The 20,385-nt window shown below is 39.2% G+C and overlaps 1 protein-coding gene across 1 annotated transcript in view; it reads left to right on the top strand.

Annotated features, from left to right (window-relative positions):
* LOC109960222 (leucine-rich repeat and fibronectin type III domain-containing protein 1-like protein) overlaps nt 1–18,263 on the top strand; it is a 183,754-nt gene extending 165,491 nt beyond the window's left edge. Inside the window, exons 10-11 of the mRNA XM_020600160.1 lie at nt 2,842–3,997; nt 17,505–18,263. Of these exons, the coding sequence (XP_020455816.1) occupies nt 2,842–2,849 (8 nt within the window). The 3' untranslated portion in view covers nt 2,850–3,997; nt 17,505–18,263. The remainder of the gene's footprint in view (nt 1–2,841; nt 3,998–17,504) is intronic.
* The last annotated feature ends 2,122 nt before the right edge of the window (nt 18,264–20,385 follow it).

Below are 20,385 nucleotides of genomic sequence, written 5' to 3'. Positions count from 1 at the left end.
CACTCACCCTGTGTCACTGCTCCTCACCTGTCCACCCCCTGCTACAGCCTTATTCCTATCTAGCATGCTGCCATCTGATGGATTTTTGTTTTCTGTTAAGGTCAGTTGACAAAAGTAACAAAACCCTTTGTCAGCTTTTCTCTAGTGGTTTTGGGAGCAAAATGGAACCTTGCAAATTGGTGCTCAAAGTCTTGAAAATGTAAACCTATAAATTCAAAATCATTTAGAGCGACAGAAATTTTACCTGCAACTACTTTAAAATCATTGACAAAATGACAAAATGACAAATGCTGGTTTTTACTGTTGAAATATGGACTTTGACTTGGGGCAACACAAACAATTCCCTCTAACTTGATTGTACTGGGATCTCAAGGCTCAAGAAGCTTGAAACCTGAGCACATTAAACACATCTACATGACAAAACTATCTGGCATGGCTAGATATCACTAAAGGAAGTGACATTGGTGACATGATCCTTTGAATTGATTTTTTTCTTTTCATTTCTCATTTGCAAGCTTTTATTTCTCCTTGAAACTTTCCTTCTTGCTTCTCTTTTCTGGTCACCTTCTTTCTACTGTATATGTATTTATTGTCTATGACTGTATAAGGTTTGATTCTGTCTGCCTTCTTATTTCTGTTATTTGCTTGTTTTCCTTTTTGATTATTCTCTTTTTATTGTTTTTCTTCTGATAGAACAACACTTTCCAGTTGTTCCTTTCTTTTTTTCTCTTCTTTCTTCTCCTAATTGTTTTCCTTTTCGGTGCTCTGCTCTTTTCCCTGTGCTCTATTCATCTCCTTTCTGTTGTCACATTCTTTTTCTTCTGTCTTTTTTTTGTAAATACCACTTCTAACCTCGCTTACCTCTCCTTTCCCAGTCTGTTTTCAGTATACAACACCTTTGTCTGTTAAGTTCTTTTTTATGTTTCATGTCCTGACCACTCAAGCTGTGCTAACATCTTGTGTATACCACCTTCTCCTCTCCTCCACCCCCCTCATCTCCTTTATCCATCTGCATGGTACAAAGATCGATGGAGGAGAGGGGGGAGAGGAGTGTAATATGAAGAAGGAGAAGACTGCAGAGATGTACAGTGGTTTGATAGATGAATACAGATCATGGCAGTAAGAAGACTGCTTCATTGTTAAACCGACACAATAAGCACTGGCTGTACGTAGATGCAGTTATGAAATATTCCTCCTGACAAATACGGTATAGAAATGCTCTAGTGACAATGTATACAAATTACAAATAACAGCTGTGGCAGTATATTGCCAAGGCAAGTACAGCTTCATCACTCTCCGAGCTTTCACACATCTTTGCTTTCCCTTGTCAGCAGACCTCGCTTATTCAGAGATTTGTCGCATGTCATCACTATACAGCAGTTATACTCTAAAATATCTCTCACAAAAGACAACAAACCAATTCTAAGATGGTAAAAAAAAATTAAGAAATGAGACTGAATTTCTTAAGAGACATTAGAAAACATTTTTGCCAAGTTCAGCGCAACCTGTAGTGCTTTCAGTGGCGCTTGGCTATGAAGCTAGACACATCATTGCACCTTCTAAACCTTAAAGGATAAGGCCTGTGAATTTTTATATTAACAGTATTTTCAACACTGCCCATACAGAGACTAACACCAACAGTGATTTGCCTCTACTCACTGTTAATGTCTGTTCATCTGTCAGTCCTGGATTAGCTTATTTGTCTGTGCCGTAGACCGCCATTGTTGTTCAAAAATGATTAAAACACGTCGATGAAACACATCGCTGCACTGGGTGGCATATTTTGTCATTATGAAACAAGACCTGCATATTTTTTTTATGTTTCCCCAAAGGTTCCAAACAGCCATAACCTTTTACAGCACAAGTAAGTGAGACTCAACTGTGCATGGACAAGATCTTTGGATATTTTTTAACAAAAATCAGGGTCTTCTGTTTCATTATGAATAAAAGTGTCACCAAGTGCAGCGATGTGTTTCATCAATGTGTTTTTAATCATATTTGAATAACAATAGAGGTCTGTGACACTGACGAATAAACTAATCCAGGACCAACAGTGACAGACATTAACAGTGAGCAGAGGAACCTCATGGCTGGATTGAATCTCTGTATGGGGAGTGTATAAATTACTGTAAATATAGGAAATGACTGGCCTTATTCTTTAACAAACCCCTGACGAAACAAGCTAAGCCCTACTTGATTGTGAGCTGTGTCCTTTTCATTTGTTTGGCTCCAAGACATAGTGTAGTTAATTTTACTCTAATGTCAGGAAAAAATAAAGTGTAAAAAAAAAAAAACATATGACATTTGAACCTCTACTTTTCACAGTTCCATTTTGTTTCAATTTGAGGAGATAATGTGGTCATAAAAACACAAAGCTTTTTTCAGTGACTATTAGCTTTTGGCAGAAGTGATTAAAACAAATGAAACTGTCTCCTTAGAGAGTGTAAATCAGGCCTGTGGGTAAGAACAAATTCAGTTCAAATTAAAACAAAGAAAATAAGTTAAAGCCTCTTAAAGGTTTAATATGTTTTCCAAACACATATTTAAAGCACTGATATTCTCAGTACTGTCCTAACTGGTGTGTTCCAGATTTCACATGTTTTAACACTGTCTTCTACATCTCTGCTGCTAAATATTTTGTCCCCAGAACCTTTGTTTTCTATCTTCTCATAAAAAGTTGATGTTCTCCTCCAGATCCCTGATTGCTTTAATTTTTCTATCCTCCTTGCTCTCAATATTCCCTTGTTTCCCTTGCCCTAAATGACATTGTTCTTCTAGCCTAATACAGTATTTTTATGTTCTCTTTTCAAACCTGTGTGCTCCTGTTCTCTTGTTTTCTAGAGCCCTGATGTTGTTGTTCTGAGTGGCAGGTAAATGAACGTCACCACCAGGGAGAAGATGGTGAAAACTCTGAAGGAAAAACGCCCTATAGCTCCTCTTCCTGTATCTCCTGCTTATTGTTCCCATTACTTTGTTACCATGAATATCATGGGGTTATAGACCTGCTGTCTGGTTTACTCTAAACTGCTTTTCCTGGTTCTCATGTCTGGTTTGGATGGATGACTGTATCAAGGCCCAGGGTCTATCTGGCTACTCACTGGCCAGTTGCTGCAGGATCCAACAGTTGGTGTGATCATCTACAGTAATTCACTTTTAATGAACAGCACTCATTAACTGTGGAGTTTTCCAACTTTGAAACATCTTGTTCAATAGGAAAGTGGATGCAGTGACGGCAGATCATTTAAAAAGCAACATTAAAATGCATATGATATGTCAACATAAAAACAGACATAAAGTGTCAGTGATTTTTGCACCATCTGGAGCAACATCAGCATGCATGGACAGATACCAAGTGGAAGGAAAAAACAGACAAACACTAAATGGCTAAACAGCAAAACTTGGATGCATAAACAATCACAGTCAAACTGGATATCCACGATGGCAGATCACATAGACAAAACAGGAATAATGTCACAGAAAAAAAGCATCTGGATGTGTCTGGTTTTGGAAATGAACATATGTTCAGTCCCTGCTTCTGCAACTAAACATAAGGGCCCCTCAATGTGACTTCACTTTATTAAACCATTGTAATAATGAATTCTGTTAAACCAAACTGAGCTGATCCTAGCTGGGCTGAACTGGAGCTGGATCTTTACCTCCTTCACTGGACCCTAATATCTCTCAATAAGGAGTTTTCCTCTGGAAAGTACATGCAGTGCGTAAGGAAACCTGAAGAGAAATGGGTTGACCCAAGCAGACCTGAATAAACCTGGACCCTGTGGAGCCTAAACTGGAGTTGTACACTAGTAAGGGATTCAGACTGTGCGATTATCTGATGCAGACTAAACTGCACAAGACAAGACCAGCCTGTTAACTACTGATTTAGTCTATCCCTGTGGTCTAAAATCAATCAACTGCTTTCCACTGGATAGAACAGGTGAAGACCTTGAGGACCTTTTACAGCCTCTCTCCCATTTCTCCAGGGCCACTTAAACAGGTGAGTAATCTACTGATTAGCTTATTGAACTAACCAAACAAGCAGCCAAGTGAGAAGCTCTATCACCCACAGACCAGGGCTCATTAATAAGTGTGACATATGGTAAACCTACAGGCATCTTGGTGGTATATCCCGTACTTCTCCATGGATTTCTCCCGGCATAACCTACTAGGTTGACACAGGGCATACTGCTTTGTTTGTCCACTGTATTTTCCTTTTGTGGGTCTCTGTTCAGAGGAGGGAGGGGCTGCTCCCCTCTTACACACCAGTCAGATGGGCAGAGGGAGAAAAGACAACATGAAGGATCACTCCCTAGGGCAACAATCAGCCAGTAGTGGAGACTGTATGAACAGTTTACCAAACTGCTGTTGAACAAGCAGAACACAGACTTGCAGAAATGTGACATCTTCACCACTTGGCCCCCGGTCCACTCACTGAAGTCCCCGTTTTACCCCTAAACCAACAAGTGAAGTCCCTGTTTAACCTCAAAACCGGTGTAAGTGTCGCTTTATACACTGTGCTTGTAATCCTAATGATTGAGGTGTGAAGAGGTGACATTTAACCAATTATGGGCGACTGCTCTGCAAGTACACACCCCCTCCACCTCCCTATTCCTGGTACTTGATTTTAAGACTATATTCTGAGGGGCACCGAAATTTGGCTACTGGCACGCACCCATAAAGTGGAAACAGAGCAGAACCCGAGGCGAGCGTTATTCGATTCTACAGGTTTCGGTAGGCTCCTATAATGGAAAACCCCCTTTACATTCTGCAGTGTCTACTCCTGCCATGAGTGGTCTGTAACCTAATGAGGGCAGTGCTTAAATGAGCACCATCTAATTGCTGTGAGCTAGACAATTAGAGAGTCACCCTGGCTAAACGATCTGCTTCGTTACTACTCTCTGCTGACAATATCACAACGGGCGATAGGAAGTGCATCCCCCCCTCCTGTTTGTTTCTTGCTCTTTTAGTGTCTGAGTCACTCCTTATCTCATGCTTCTCTCTCCCACTCTGTCCATCAGATGCCTTGTTTCTTCCCTGCCTGCCTGAGGCAGTGATCGGATACTGTGGGAGGGGATATGGTCTCGTCTGTCATGGACAAAAGCTCATGTCTGATGCTGCAGAACTTAACTCATTCAGTCCACTGGCTGTCAGCATAAAATTACACATTTATTAGTGGTAATCAACAGCATATTCTTTTAGCAGTCATATTTCAGAAATCTAGTTACTCGCTAGATGGTGAATTGCTGATATTTGACATAAAAACAGACACATGATTACTACCTGGAATTGAGAATAACCAAAAAAAGCAGCAAAGCAGAGTTTGGAATGGTCACACACCTCGGTTCCTCCCATCATAGACTAATTACACTTTTATACTATAGTGGTATGTCTCTGGCACCCCTTTTGTTTCAACAGGTAATATATGAAATCATTTTAAAGCTCCTACATAAATGGAAACACTGTTTAACTAATTTGCTTACGGGGATTTATAATGCTACAACATAAATTTTACCAATTCAGGCTTTATAGCAAAATCATTTACTCTGACAGCAGGTCAGCGTAAACCAAAAAGTTGGTTGATGACTCATTTTCTCAGTATGACTAGACAATATTTCCAAAATAACGTAATTTACTTTCAGCTTGAGATGACTGATTCAGGCTGACACCCATGGATACACACCCGCACACATAAACTGTGCACACTGCATTTTGTTTTTGGAATGAGAAATTATCCGAAAAGAAAAATAGAACAGAAGAAAATGGAATGATGAAGAATGTTACAGGTCAGATTTGGTGGATTCACAGGTCTCCACATGAACTAAAATCAGAATGGAGAGTCAGAACATAGCTTACTGTTTTTTTTTTCAATTTATAACTTTTATCTACTAATTTATGTTTTAGGTCACCAGTGGCCTAGCAGTCAACACCTTTTTATACAACTCTAACATTCAAAACACAGATAACATATCGATGTAGCACAATGACTTCTGCTGTGTTTTGACTAGCACACCAGTGATGTTGTTTTCTTCTTCTAAACAATGGTTATACGATGTCACAGGGACTGTCAGTAATGACAACTGTCTCCAGTCTTAATTTACATTTCAATAACAAAGTGACACAAACACTTTCATTGTTCATTCAGTAATCATAGAGGTTTAACACTCAGTCTTTCTAGTCCTGCACACAGAGGGGCGATTAAGAACACGTCAATCATAGCTATATTTTCTGATACATCTTTGATTGTGTATCTACAGTGTGTATGTGTGTGTGTGTGTGTGTGTGTGTGTGTGTGTGTATGTGGCCTTGTTATTCTATACTTCTGGGCACGGAAAACCAGGCACATGCTAGCTTTGTGGGGACCGCTGTCACTTGTAGGGATGAGAAGCTGGTTCCCACAGGGTAGTTTGCCAAATTTAATGAAAATGATGTGATGTGTAGTGAAAGCAAATGTTGTCTTTGGTTAAGGGTAGTGTAAGCGGTAGGCAAGTAGTAGTCGGTAAGGTTAGAGTCTCCAAGAAATCAATGCAAGTCTATGTAGGTACCCGGTAGGCAACAAAAACAAGGATGTCTGGGTGTGTGGGGATGTGAGAACAACATGAACACAATGAGTATAATTACAGACACCAGAAGCTGTTTACACAAACAAACAATTCCTCTCTCTGTTGTTGCTGGTGATTGTTTGAGCCATCTTGTCCACATTTCTTACACGCATACACACACTCATACACACACGGCAGAGAAAGTGGGGTGGGGGAACAGAGAGAAAGAGAGACAGCATAAGACAAATACGCAAACTGAAAGCATGGATTAAAAATAGATCTCCTATGAAAAAGTGCACACTTTCTCAAAGTGCCCTCAGTCCAAGGAGCATCGGGTCTAGCCTCTTTGTCTTAGACATTACACTGGTTGCAGTTGTTTTTGTTTTCATCCACACAGAGTGTAGATGGACCGTTTATAGGGTTGAAAAAAAAAAAATCAATCACAAATTTTTATAAAAGGATCCTGTATTGATTCATAAAATCTGAAGGTCAATCATTGCATTTGTACTTTTTCTCAGTCAATATGCATGTCTGTGCTAGATTTTCTGTGTATGCAGTATGGACTTACATCACCGCCAACACGGTTGAGGATGCACAAAAGTTTTGAGCACTATTCAGTTTGTATATTAGAATTGGAGGGCATGCAGGCATGGATTTGTAAGAGCAGATTTATATTTGTTCTCACATCTGTTATCTCAGGATTCTGTCCTCCCTCACTCTCAAACCTGTTCTTGTGCCTGTACGCTCTCAATTCTGATTTGCCACCTGAATAGCGTTCAATACTTGCTTTGTGCACTTTCAAAACATTTGGCGCCAACAAACTTTAGCACAAAAATCCAGTGGAGAAATCTGTGCCTGAGCGCTCACAGATGCTGAGCTGCAAACCGAGTAGAGCTCAAAATGTGGTTGTGCACCCTCAGACGTTTTTGGCAGGTATCTACTTCCATAATGCAGTGGTTATCTGTAAATGGCTCAGTCAGGGCTGGAGTCTGCGTGGCACGGCTACTTTCGAGAAATCAAGTTATTACAAAATTTACAAAATGGTTATTTTACATTAAGTTTAAAAGTAGGAAAAATGATAACTGGCTCTATTAGCAGCCTTGATTCACAACAGTCCCATAATCTGTTAATTAGTTAGTCTTTGTGGATCCACTGAAGTTTACAGCACTGACATGACTCAGGATGCTTACCTGACTCTGACCATCTCACAGCGGATCCAGAGATCATAGCTATGAAAGGGGCAGATTGAAAAAATATTTTGTACACTGACTTGATTTGATTTGTTTTAGAGTTATTAACTGTAGCTATGAAATGTGACAGGATGTTGACCAAACATGTGTGGATTCTACTTTATTCATCTGACCCTGCGGGGAGCTAGCACTGGCTAGCCAACTGGCTGCTGATGTTTTATCAAGACAAACACTGATGATGAATTAGTGAGCAGACATTCGTCTTCTGCCCTGTCTGTGCTCAAAGTGATTATTAGAGTGTATGTCTGGACTTAGCTGAAGCATCTACCAGTAACTGACTGGAAAACTGTCCAGGATGTACCCTGGACTGCAACTAATGTAAGCTGGGACAGGCTACATCCACAGTTTGGAAAACCCTGAAATGTGTTTAAAATGTACTTATAATGTACCTTTTACACAAATTTATAGTGTTGCTTTGAGAAGCATTTTGCACAACACTAGTATTTATCTGATGTAACTGAATCATCAAAAAAATCTAATCAAATCTATTCTGGTCTTTGTGAATCAAAATGGAATCAAGAGATCATTGCAGAGATTGAACGCCAATTGGATAATGTATTTTTAACTTTTGAAGTAAAAATCTAACTGGCTTGTAGGCAGGTTCTGTAATGGAATACACTGATTTTGCCTTGTAGCCATTTACAGTGTCTGGTTCATTACTGTGATCTCCCTTGTTACAATGAGTATGTTTGTCTTGTTCATTCCATTCTGACTTTTTTTTTATAGAACTGTTAAAATGTTGAACCTATCTGGCAAAGGTTCAGCTTCAGAAACTTCAGAAACCTTGACACACCTGAACGTGATACTCCAATACAGCATTTTATTCTGATTTGGTTATATGTAGCTGCAGTATGTGGTTAAATACCTCAAGTCTGCATCAGGATCTCTATGCAGGAAAAAAGTCAGCACTGTCATCTCTAGAGGAAAATCCAGGTTTTATTTCCCTTTCTTTCTCTCAGTCATGAAAGTGAATGGAGCTTGCTCTAGAAGATGCTCTGCAGACACCTGGATGATGAATGACTGATAAACGCTGTTCACTCCTCCATGACACCATCCACTGTTCTTTCCATCCTCCCTATCCATGACTCTGTAAGGTGTAGTGGTCACCAAGGCACATAAATACCTTATTATTGTGACTGATTTATGGCCATCTTGTATGATTACAATTGGGGGAGAAGGAGGATGCTATTGTGCACTATTGAAGTGTTCATGAAAATTTAGGTTAGACCAATCCACCTATACTTTTGTATAGACAGGAGGCCTATATGATTCATATTGGTAAATATGTGGCTGCAGCTCATCTGATAATCACTTAACTAATGTGAACAAGAGTCATGTTTTATACTCCACAGTGCCTCTTCAGTGAAACATTGAATGTTAATGGTACCATGGTTTTGTTCCATTTGATGCGGCAGCTGCTGTCATGAGCCGCTCCCAGCAACAGTTGTGATTATTTCATTTATGGAGGCTAAGTGAGAAATGCACAGACTGTAAGTCTTAGTACAACATTACTGTTGAGATGCAGCAGGAAGTGTGCTCCTCATATTGGGCTGATGGGCCGTGCTACGACTTAGATTTAAGCAGCATGTCACATCTGGTGGCTGGTGTGGCAGTGATGCAGCTGTATGTGACCATGCATACAGCAATTGTATGTATGTATGCACTCGCTCAAACACACACACATACACATAGAGTGCATTTAGTCACACCTGTACAAGGTATAAAGACATCACTGCCTTAAAATAAAACATTCAGAGCAGCATAGTAAGCTGAAAAGTGTAAACAAAGCAAAATCTGTTTTTTGACCCATCAAAGTAGCCACTGTTTGCTTTAATAACATCTTTGCATATTATTCCCCATACAGGGGGGAAATACTTTTAAGTATTAAACATGTCACCTATTTTTTTTCATTATCATATTTCCATTGCAGCTACTCATGTGAAATTAAGACCAGACAGTGGTATTAACTCAATAAGGGAACTTAACAAAAAAAAAAAAAAAAAAAATCACAACATTCCAATCAATAAAACAAAGTCATGTGCATTCAATTGAAATGACATGGGGAAAAGTAATGACACACAGTAAGAAAAAGCACAGCTGGTTATTCCACCAATTAGTTCTCTTACCTGCTGCATCAGATGACCTGGCTGCCACAGTCACCTGCCCTGAACCCAGCGAATATGGTCTGGGATAGACTGAGCCACAGAGTGAGGGAACAGCAGTCGTAAGTACTCTCTGCATCAGGGGACTCCTCCGAGACTCTTGTAAAAGCATTCCAGGTGACGGCCTCAACAAGCTGTTGGAGAGAAAGCCAAGAGAATGCAAAGATGTTATCAAAGCAAAAGACAGCTATTTGGAAGAATCTAAATCTTTTTTAATATTGTGCTTTTTTGACACTTTTTCCGCTCATTATATAAATCCATATGTGCTATTTCATGTTTTGATGTCTCCAAGCAAAGAAATATCACTCAGTGAGATGTGTCCAGATATATGACACTGGGTTCTGTGACACACATGCCATTACAAGATTAAAAGAACAAAAGCGAAAAATATGGAGCCTGTATGCAAAAATAGAGGGTCTCCCCCAGCCTGTAAAAATGTGTGTCCATGCAACTCAGTGCTGTCTGACTTGTAGTGGTGTAAGATGAGCATCCTACTAGAACGTGATGAGGTGAACAATGGCTGCGGTAAGGAGGCGGGGAAAAAGACAGAAAGTCGGGGAAGAACAGAAAACCAAATAAGAGGATCAAGGGAACAGTCAGGTATAAATGCACAGAGGGGTTAAAATGAGAATCTGTTTATATTGTATAAATCTCACCTTTTTTATGTTTTTAGGAACAAATGCCTACCTCTTTATGGGAATGTTTTAATGAAATTTGTTAAAACTTTGTTTTGTTTTTGTTAAAATAGCATGGTTTATGTTGTCTATAAGTTTCATGTTCCACCCCATCACACTAGTGTATTTCTGCACTAAAATACTGTACTGCTTCATTAAGTAATATCACTAAAAGGAAATTACATAATTTAAAAGTTTGAAGAAGACAAATTTAAATGCTGGCAAGATTGGATTTTCTTTTAAAACATTGTTGGTACATTTTCCTTTCAAAACCCTCTGTGTCAAGTATAACATGTCCATCCCATCTTGCAACAAACATGGGGAAAACTATTTTTTAATGAAATTATCAAAAGTTATTTGCATAAAAACATGATTTTTTTTTTGAAATAGTTTGCATGTTAAGTGTAGTGAGAGAATTTTGGCCATGTTACAAATTTTTCCACACCATCACTGAATTGGTTTATCTGTTGTCCTGTGGGATAGAACAAACCAACTGTGATATCTTCATATAATGGTTAAAAAATAAAAACAAATGGTGCCTGAGCTTGCAGAATATGTCATATTGCAGGTCTTAACATATCCTTCATGCTATGAAGTGATTTTTAAAAAATTCCAAGGTCCTACCTGTATGATTTCCATAGAATGACTTTCATGCACGCTTGTTCATGGTCTTGTGGTACAATATGTACCCACGTGCCATTGTTGCTCATATCATGCAAATATGGGTTCTTCATTTGAATTGTTAGTGCAAAAGATGGAATATGGGAGAGAGCGTGAACAAGATAAGCAGCTTTGTACAAAGTAAATAAGAAAATGTACAGTAGAGGAGAAGAGGGAAAAAATAAGGATTAAATGGAGGAGGAGACATGATATATAAAGATGACAGGCAAAGGTAAAGAAAATGTAGAAAGGCAGACAAAAAGAGCAAATGTGGAAAACAGAAGGAGAACAGCGAGTGGGATGTCTGGAGGATTACTCAGTGTGGTGAGTGCCATGAAGGGTCTTTGGTCCCTCACTAAGAAAACATGGGAGTATGAATAATAGATGACACAGCACATACACACAATAGATGCTTATTTTTGTGCTTGTTTGTTGTCTGACTCCTTTTCCCCTTTTAAATGGCTGAAAGAAAAAAAAACAGAACAGATAACAGCGAGGCAGGTGATGTGCTCAGCTCAAGAAATACAGAGCTTTTCGTGGAAGCATCCTGTGACCTCCCTATGGAGTATGTTTGTAGGATATGAACACACTGGAAATGTGTTGTGCTTCAACATGAATGAGAGTGTCTCTTTGAAAATGTGTTATTCAGTGGATGGACTCATTTGTCATGCTAAAAGCTGGCATATCTGCCAGTTGCCCACTGAGGAACAGTATCTGCAAATCTGAATACTAAATTACCCTGACTCCAAAAGAACAAAACAAATCTTTCTGAGCAGTGTTAAAATGGATCAAAACTAAAATCAGTTTAGGACTGTAATGTGAATGTTTAAAGCCAGTGCTTTGTATGAAAATATCTGAGCACCACTGGGAATTGTTCCGCACGTTCAACTGCTCAAAAGCGATCTGAGTAAAAGTTTACAGCCCAGCAGCTTTAGACCGTCAAATAGAGTGAACGCTGGTTATTCTCACTATTTGTTAACTATCATGAAACACTACTGACTTCAGAAGTGGTTTTTCTTTTTCCACTGGAGGACATCTCAGCTTCATGCATACTGCTGCGCTGAATGATTTATACTTGCTTCAGGACAGCAGAATAATCATTAATTGTAAATGAAAGCCTCTGATGCAAATGAAGCAGCAGGGACTGTATTTATAACCATGTTAAAAATTTAACATGATAGCACCCAAAACTGGCTGACATTTAGCAATATACAGACTTATAAAAGTCAGCTGTGTTACAACTCAGAGGTAGCTGCACAGAGGAGGAGCTATAATTGGATACCACAGATTCAGCACTCAGTTGATATACTGTACAATTGTGGCTGTGGTTACTGGCACCCTTGCACTTAAAAGATAAACAATTTTCTCTAATATAAGTATCTTGAAAATATCTGGTCCTCAAAATACTTTGGTTCACTGTGAATTGTATGGAAACTTTGTCTAACATGCATCCATCCTATAACTATACTTCTTATACTAACAAGGGCAGTGGGGGTGTGGGGGCTGATCCTATCCCAGCTGACACTGGGCGAGAGGCGGAGTACACCCTGGACAGGTTGCCAGTCTGTCACAGGGCTGACACTCAGAGACAAACAACCTCTCTCCTATGGGAATTTTAGAGTCACCAGTCAACCTAACCTGCATGTCTTTGCATTGTGGGAGGAAGCTGGAGACAATGGAGAGAACCCACGCAGGCACAGCGAAAACATGCAAACTCTGCACAGAAAGGCACCAGGTCAGCCCGCACTTGAACCCAGAACCTTCTTGCTGTGAGGCAACAGCGCTAATTACTGCATCACAATGCCACCCATAACTTAATATAACCTTGTAAAATATAACACAAACAGACACAGTTACTGATGGCTTAGATTTAATATTTAGCAGCACAGCCTCTGAAAAATATAAGTGCTGTCAAGCACTTCCTATTAACTTCACTGAGGTTCTTACATTGCTTTATTGGACCTCATCAAAGTTCAGCTCTTGGAAAATTTTCGTTCTTGTTCTTGTTTCTTGCATTTCTTTTCCAAGTAAAACACCATCTCTTCGAGAAGATTAAAACAGCTGCAATTTCTGTCAAAACGTGATTAAGCCTAAATCTTTTCAGAGGAAAGTTCACTGGACAGATGAGACCAAATTAGGTTGCTTTGCTGCCTCAGAAGAACAATGTTCTGCACAGTTTCACCAAGTTGTGTCTCCAGCAGGACAATGACCCAAAAAGCACCCAGAAATGGTCTATTACCAACAATAAGTCCTAAATCCCACTGAACACCTGTCAGATACGTTTATGGGTCACAAAATGCAAGTCTGAGTCAAGTCTGAAATCCTTAAGTCACCATTTATTGCAAGAACAGCTTCTCCATTTCAATTTTGCCCAGCATACTTACTGGTGAAGATTTAAAGTACCGGTATAGGAGCCACAGTTACGATACCTTTTAAACATAATGCTTAAGCAGATGCTACCATCAACACTGTAGCTCACAAATGTCATCTACCTATCTGAGCTGTCACCTGAACAATATAAAAGCCTGTGCTGCTGCAGAACCTAACTTTTCTTTTGTTGAATGCTGTGAACTGGCAGATAAATATAGAGACTTAAAAAGAATACAGTTACTGTACAGGGCAGGGAGTACAAAACTAATAAGAGAGCATATTATCAACACAGCATCATTTGACAGCTATTATATATCCTAACAGGTTGTCAGAATATGTGGCCAGTCCATCCAAGTAATGCCAATTTAGAAATCTGCTCTGACAAATGTGAGTACCTGCTACCAGACCAATTAGCAGGCTGCTACAAGTCGGATCAACCAATCAGCGTACAGCATGTGCAGCTCTGCACAATGCACTGTTGGGATTTGGGAGGTGCGCATGTTGGGCCAACTGCAACAATCAGCAATCTACCTTTACCCATAACCACCTTCTCTGCACCGCCTTCTCTTTTCAAGGTGGTAATGTGTTGTGTGCTTTCTAGCAGGGATCCATTATACAGGGTAGTGTGAGTAAAGACACATTGAGTTGTGTTGACACAGTATGACATAAATTTAATTTCAAGCATTTTCTCCCTATTTCAATAATGTGTATGATGAATGCTAATATGTATTGCTGTATACTTGTCACTATTTAAAGTCTCATAATTACAGTGCACTCCACTCTTAATGTGCCTTTTATGTCTCACATGCCTTACAACTGATACATAATGTAAAGAGTTAATGAAATACACACTAAATCAATGGCAGTGCAAGCATTCACACATCTATCAAGTACAGGGACACTGAGTTAGCACCTTATCTCTCTCAGCAGAAACCTATTTCCTTCTGCAGGCAGGAGGAAAAAATGGGACTGTTGTTGGATTAAATCATGAGCAGGTTTAAGGTTGTAGCTTCAGACCAGCCCTTTGGCTGTTACATTGGCAGCTTTATGCTGAAAACACTGGTGCCATTTACTTATATTAAGAAAGAATGAGATGACAGTGAAATGAGAGAGTTGAGTCTAAAATGTTAGAAAAAGTGCTCTGGAGAATCCTATTGGTTTACGCTCAGATTCAAAGTTTTGCCCATATAAAAATACTGTAAATGTTAGGCTGAACAAAAGCCCTGGAGCCAGAGGGTTTTTTTCTGTTTTGTTGCTGCTGAATGCTCAAGATTTTGTTGCACTGACAAAGTTAGCCTTGATGTCTTTTTTGACTTGTTTAGGTGGGTTTACAGATAAAGGTTTCTAGGTGTGTTCATTTTTCATAGTCTGTTTTTTGACATACAGTACAGCATCCTTTTGACTGTGTGTTGGTGTATTGAATTACCCTAACACAGAATTGCCCTGTATGCACCTTGATTGTTGCACCTGGAAAGGTGTGCTTTAGATCGTCAAAATCAGGCCCACAGTGCATCTCTTGAAGAATGTCAAGGTTAGTCAGTTCAAATCCTATAGGCCTAGCCTGACACACTGCAGCAACGGTGTACCACAATGAAGGTGGAAGAAGTGCAATTATGACAAACCATGGTAATTAATTGTTCTCTCATGAACCAGTTTTTAAATGGGGTCAGTTTCCACAGTTGATAACCTGTCTCATTGTACAAAACAAAAAAACCTACTGCTCACTATGTCAGTAGTGATAGATGGTGATGTAGAACTGTAATAGGCCTGCCTGGCCATCTGGACTCTCGCTGGGCATTTAGTCCAAAAATACATACAGTATATAACCTATAAACGGGCCTTAGTGGGGCTGTGTGAGTTCAGGTAGGCTACTTGTGAGACAATGAAATACACCAGAAGAATTAAGCTGTTCATGTTACAGCATGATCCAATATGGACACATGCATGTTAATTTACAAACACTGTTGCAAAAAAAGCTGAGTCAAGATCACCCTGTGTTGTTTTGTTGAAGCCCTTTGGACAGGTACTCCATAAATCCAAGAGCAGTGGTCTCACATTATATAGAATGAGGGGGCTGCCTTCTTGTCCATGCAGAACTAATGGCCCTTAGCCTCTGTTTTTGTACAATAGTGGCTTATGCAGTTGCAGGATACAACGTGTGTGGCTTTATTTGATAGAGATGCTCATACGCAACCTCTCCAAAATCCCCTAAACTGTTCCTTTATATTGAGTGTTACATATCTGATGCTGATGTACATGCAGGGTGAACTGCAGGACCTTTACATACAGAAGTATGTGCATTTCAAAACTGTATCCAATGAGTCATAGTGACAACCAACACAAGTACCATTTCTGCTTGTACTGTACATATTCTGTAAAATTAACAAGATCAGGGCGCTCTCAATTTACTTATACTCAAATACAGTCAGTATGGAAAGTTTTCAGACCCTTTCAAGTTTTTGACATTTTGTTGTTCCAGACTCATTTTAAAAGGGATTCGGTTCAATTTTTCCTCATTATTCTAAACACAATACTCCACAATGATAAAGTGAAAACATGTTTTTGGAGTGTTTTGTAAATGTATTAAACTAAAAGACTGAAATATGCAATTTACATAAGCATTCAGACCCATTTTTATGAAACTTACAATTGAGCTCTGGTGCATCCTACTCTGCCTTTAGAGGCATATTTGAGGTTTTGAGATGTACTGTTCATTCATTTTTATAATATGGCTCGGGCACTACTGCTCGTCACTCTCATTTCTATCATTCTAGCAAAATGGGTAAAAAGTTACTTATTTGTCCATATGAATCAATATCTTATTTGACATTTGGCATTATATTGAGGAAGCATTTGTTTTGTTCATTAGGGTTTTTTTTTTTTACCAATAACATTAAAGTATACCATTTCCACAAACTGCTCAACATGCAATTTGAAAAGAGCACAAGGTTTCCCCCAAGACCACTCCTTGCACTGTGACAGCTAATCATTTCAGCATGCTTGTATTACAGTACTAATAAGGCCAGCTGTGGAAGATTTGTTGAGTTTAACAAGGAGGATGGTTGGCTGGCCAAATTGCCTTCCATCAGATTTTCCCCATAAATCTATAGTCACTTAGCAGAACACATTTAATAATTTGTTTAAACAAGGAAATTGACATCCCACTATGTGGCTTTTCTCCTCAACCTGGGTTCAGGGATAACTCCATGCAGGAATTCAGGAATTCGGTTCTATTAACATGTCACCATTTTGCCTGATAAAAACATGAATACAAATGATATGAATCATATCTGCAATGTTGCCCCTTAATTCAGAGGTTATATTATGTGGATTGTAGATGTTTTCTCATCAGAGTTCCAGGAAGCATCTGTCTGTCATGGCCATCCCTTTGTAAGTTAAGGTTGATGAAGTGCTCTTCATAATTTGAACTGCAATCAGCTGCTGATTTGGCTTGGCCTGATCTAAAAGAAGTAGGAAAAAAAACTCGGTGGCCTTGTTTAGAAAACATAAATCATACAATGTCAGTCACACCATGTTCAGCCAGTGACAGAAAGCACACATTTTTTTTCCAGAAAAAAAAAACACATCTTTCTCCAACCAAACCTCTTTTTGCTAGAGGCTGAAAATATGGTGCAAATGTGGCTGAAGGGTTTTGATAAGTCCATGAAACTCTTCAGATGTAATTTTTTTGCATCAAAACTCACTCTATATATTTAAACCTTTAAATAAATTTTGGTACTAACCTAACTTTCACAGGCTTTGATGTTAGTCAAAGTTGGTGATTATAACATGTAAACTAATATCTTTTTCCTTCTCTGTTTTTTTTTTTTTTTTTTGTCTTTCTCTCAGACCCAGTGATCGGGAGGAAAGCCACGTCTGAAAGGAAAGTCAGTTAGCTAAATCACATCAATCATTACTGATGAGCAGAATTCAGTGGAAACATAATCACCACTGTCTTCACTGACTAAATTGCAGGTAGAGATCTATATTGAAAGTATAAAAGAAATCTGTTGTATGACTCTACACAACTGCACCACTTGCAGTATGATTTGGTAGTCATCTAGGCTCTCTGTACATCTTCTTTGTCACCAAAGAGGATGTTTACATGCACAAAGTATAACAATTCACACCTCACTTCATGTGCTATTTCAAGAGTTACTGTACATATCATATGCAACACATATGTATCTGACAGATATCATTCATAAATGATCACAATAGCACACTGACTTTTTACTAGCATCTTCCTCATCATTCTCATGCTTGGACTTCAGGCTGGTTGTAAAAGGGATACGCTGTACACAGGTGCCATGTCAGATATGTGTCACTCATATGTGTGTACATGTAACTACACTCACTGGAGTTGGTGTCATTTTTATCATCATCATCATGATAGTTACAATTCCCTGTGGAGATGTAAGGTGGTAAAAGAGAAACTAGACAGCAAACTGGAAAACGTCTGATCCATCCCAGAAAACAAAACAAAAAAAAGTACTTGCTTTGGCTTTACTTTTCCCCTCCTGTGTTCCCCTCAGTTTTCCTTTGTCTTTTATATATGTGCATAAAGCAATTTCAAATCCTATAGTTTTGTACATGTAATTTTTATGGTGTGTGGATATTTTCTAATAAAACGAAAATGGATGAATATTTCTGAGACTGGCTGCTTTTTTCTTTTCTTTGTTCTCTCCATTCCGATCTTTAGATAAGCTGTTTGTCTCTCCCAGACAATTTATAATTAACTTGTTTGAAAAGAGCATAAATAATTTTCACAAGGTAACCAAAGCTAGAAGTTTACAGTGAAGGTGAAACATTGTGCATGATAATTTCAAAAAGACAGTAATCTTATGTTTATTTCTACCATATAACTTGAAGGTTACTGAATTTCAACTTTGAAATGCATTAATTACTGTAGTCAAACTGTATCCTGTGGGTGGGTGTAGATTTTATAAACATATTGTATGGACAGAAAAATAAGTCAATCACCAATAATAGAATTGAAAAGAGACAAAAGAGTGTGTATATATAAGAAATACTACATGAAACACAGGTCTGCAGTTTATTGTGTTATTGCAGTGGTCAAAGTTAATCCCCACCAAACGTTTGAGAGCACACTACCTACATTTTTTGTGCTACTGAGTTTACAGGATTTACTGGATTTGTATTAAAGGAATCACTTGTGAGTGCAAGGGAGGATCCCTGCTGTTTCCTCAAATCATCTGTTATTCTCACAATTCTGCCCTCCCTCACACTCAGATCTGTTTCTGCTCTTACAAATCCGTTCTTGCGCACTCTCAAACTCTGTCTTGCAAACCTAATAGCGCTCAAAACTTCAAAACTTTTGGAATCAACAGACTTTCACACAAAAGCCACTGGAGAAATTCAATAGTGCAGACCATTGACTGTATATAAAAGATGGATGAACCGTCCGTGATATCACCCATTGGTTTTCTGTAGATCGGATTTGAAGCTCAAGTCTGGCTGCTGCCATATTGGTAAGTGGCAGAGTGTGAGTGGAGCTCACTAGACAGCCACCTATGGTGGAACCCTCCCGCCTGTCACTAAAAGCGACCATGCCCTTAATTAGGGGTATCATTTAGTCTCAGTATTATTTAAATAGGTGAGTTATATAAAAATTCAGCCCCCATACAGTTGTCATGGTAGAGAAAATTTGCTATAGAGATGAAAACCATTTTTTTTGTACCAGGCCATAAAAATGCTTATTTCTAGTGTAAAGTTTGGCATTTTAACACAGGAGTCTATGGGGACTGACTCCTTTTTGGAACCAGCCTCAAGTGGCCATTCAAGGAGTTGCAGGTTTTGACACTTCATTTCTCAGCCTTAGAGGTTGCCAATTGGTGCAGACTCAGAAACGATCACATGCATGGCCAGGATTAAATCTTAAATCTGATTCTTCACTTACAAATCCGTACATGCATGCTCTCAAATGTGGAGTTGCAAACCGAGTAGCACTCAAAATGTGGTTTGGTGCCCTCAAACATTTGGGGAGGATCTACGTTCATAAAGAAGACTCATAAAGAAGGCTCTCTGATCAAATGATCAGCCTTTAACCATTTCTTACTGATGCTGTTGCTTACCCTATGCTGAGATAGTAACAAAAAGCTTTCCTGCACGTGACCAGATGAATGAATCACTGGAAAATCCATAGTTACCCTGGAAATGCTATCTAATGTGTCCCTAATCATTAACTAAAATCAGTTTGAAATAACAGATATAAGCTTTATGTAAAGCCCTATGTGCACTGTGCTGCTGCTCAATGCCTCAAAAAGCAACAGCTTGCAAAATGTGAAGTCTTGTGTATTCCTTTCTTCCTCCCAGTTGTTAATGCTTCCTGCGAACGCAACCTAAATCTGTCTGGTTCCTCCTGTCCCCGCTCTGCCATTAACAAGTCCGATCACTTATCCTCCCCCTCCACTTTTCTCCCTCTCCTCCCTCCACTAAACTCCAATCTCCTCATCTCTCCATCTCCTGCCTGCCCTGTTTCTCCTCTCAACATTAATGCCCATTCTGTTCTACACAGCTCCATTCTGCTCCCCAGATCCACTCCATTCCTCAGTTCTCTACTGCTTAGTTCTTGGCAAGCAGCCACCACCAGATCAGTCCCTGACCCCCTCCAATCTCACTTTCTCCTTTACTCTCATCACCACCTGTTAACTCTATTTCCCAATTTCCTCTCCCTTTGTAGTTTTAGTTTTTCTTCATAAGGAACTGA

Source organism: Monopterus albus, unplaced genomic scaffold, assembly GCF_001952655.1.
Source record: "Monopterus albus unplaced genomic scaffold, M_albus_1.0 scaffold45.1, whole genome shotgun sequence".
Lineage (NCBI taxonomy): Eukaryota > Metazoa > Chordata > Actinopteri > Synbranchiformes > Synbranchidae > Monopterus > Monopterus albus.
The sequence above is the reverse complement of the archived record's forward strand: the minus strand, read 5'-3'. Positions and strand labels throughout refer to the sequence as shown.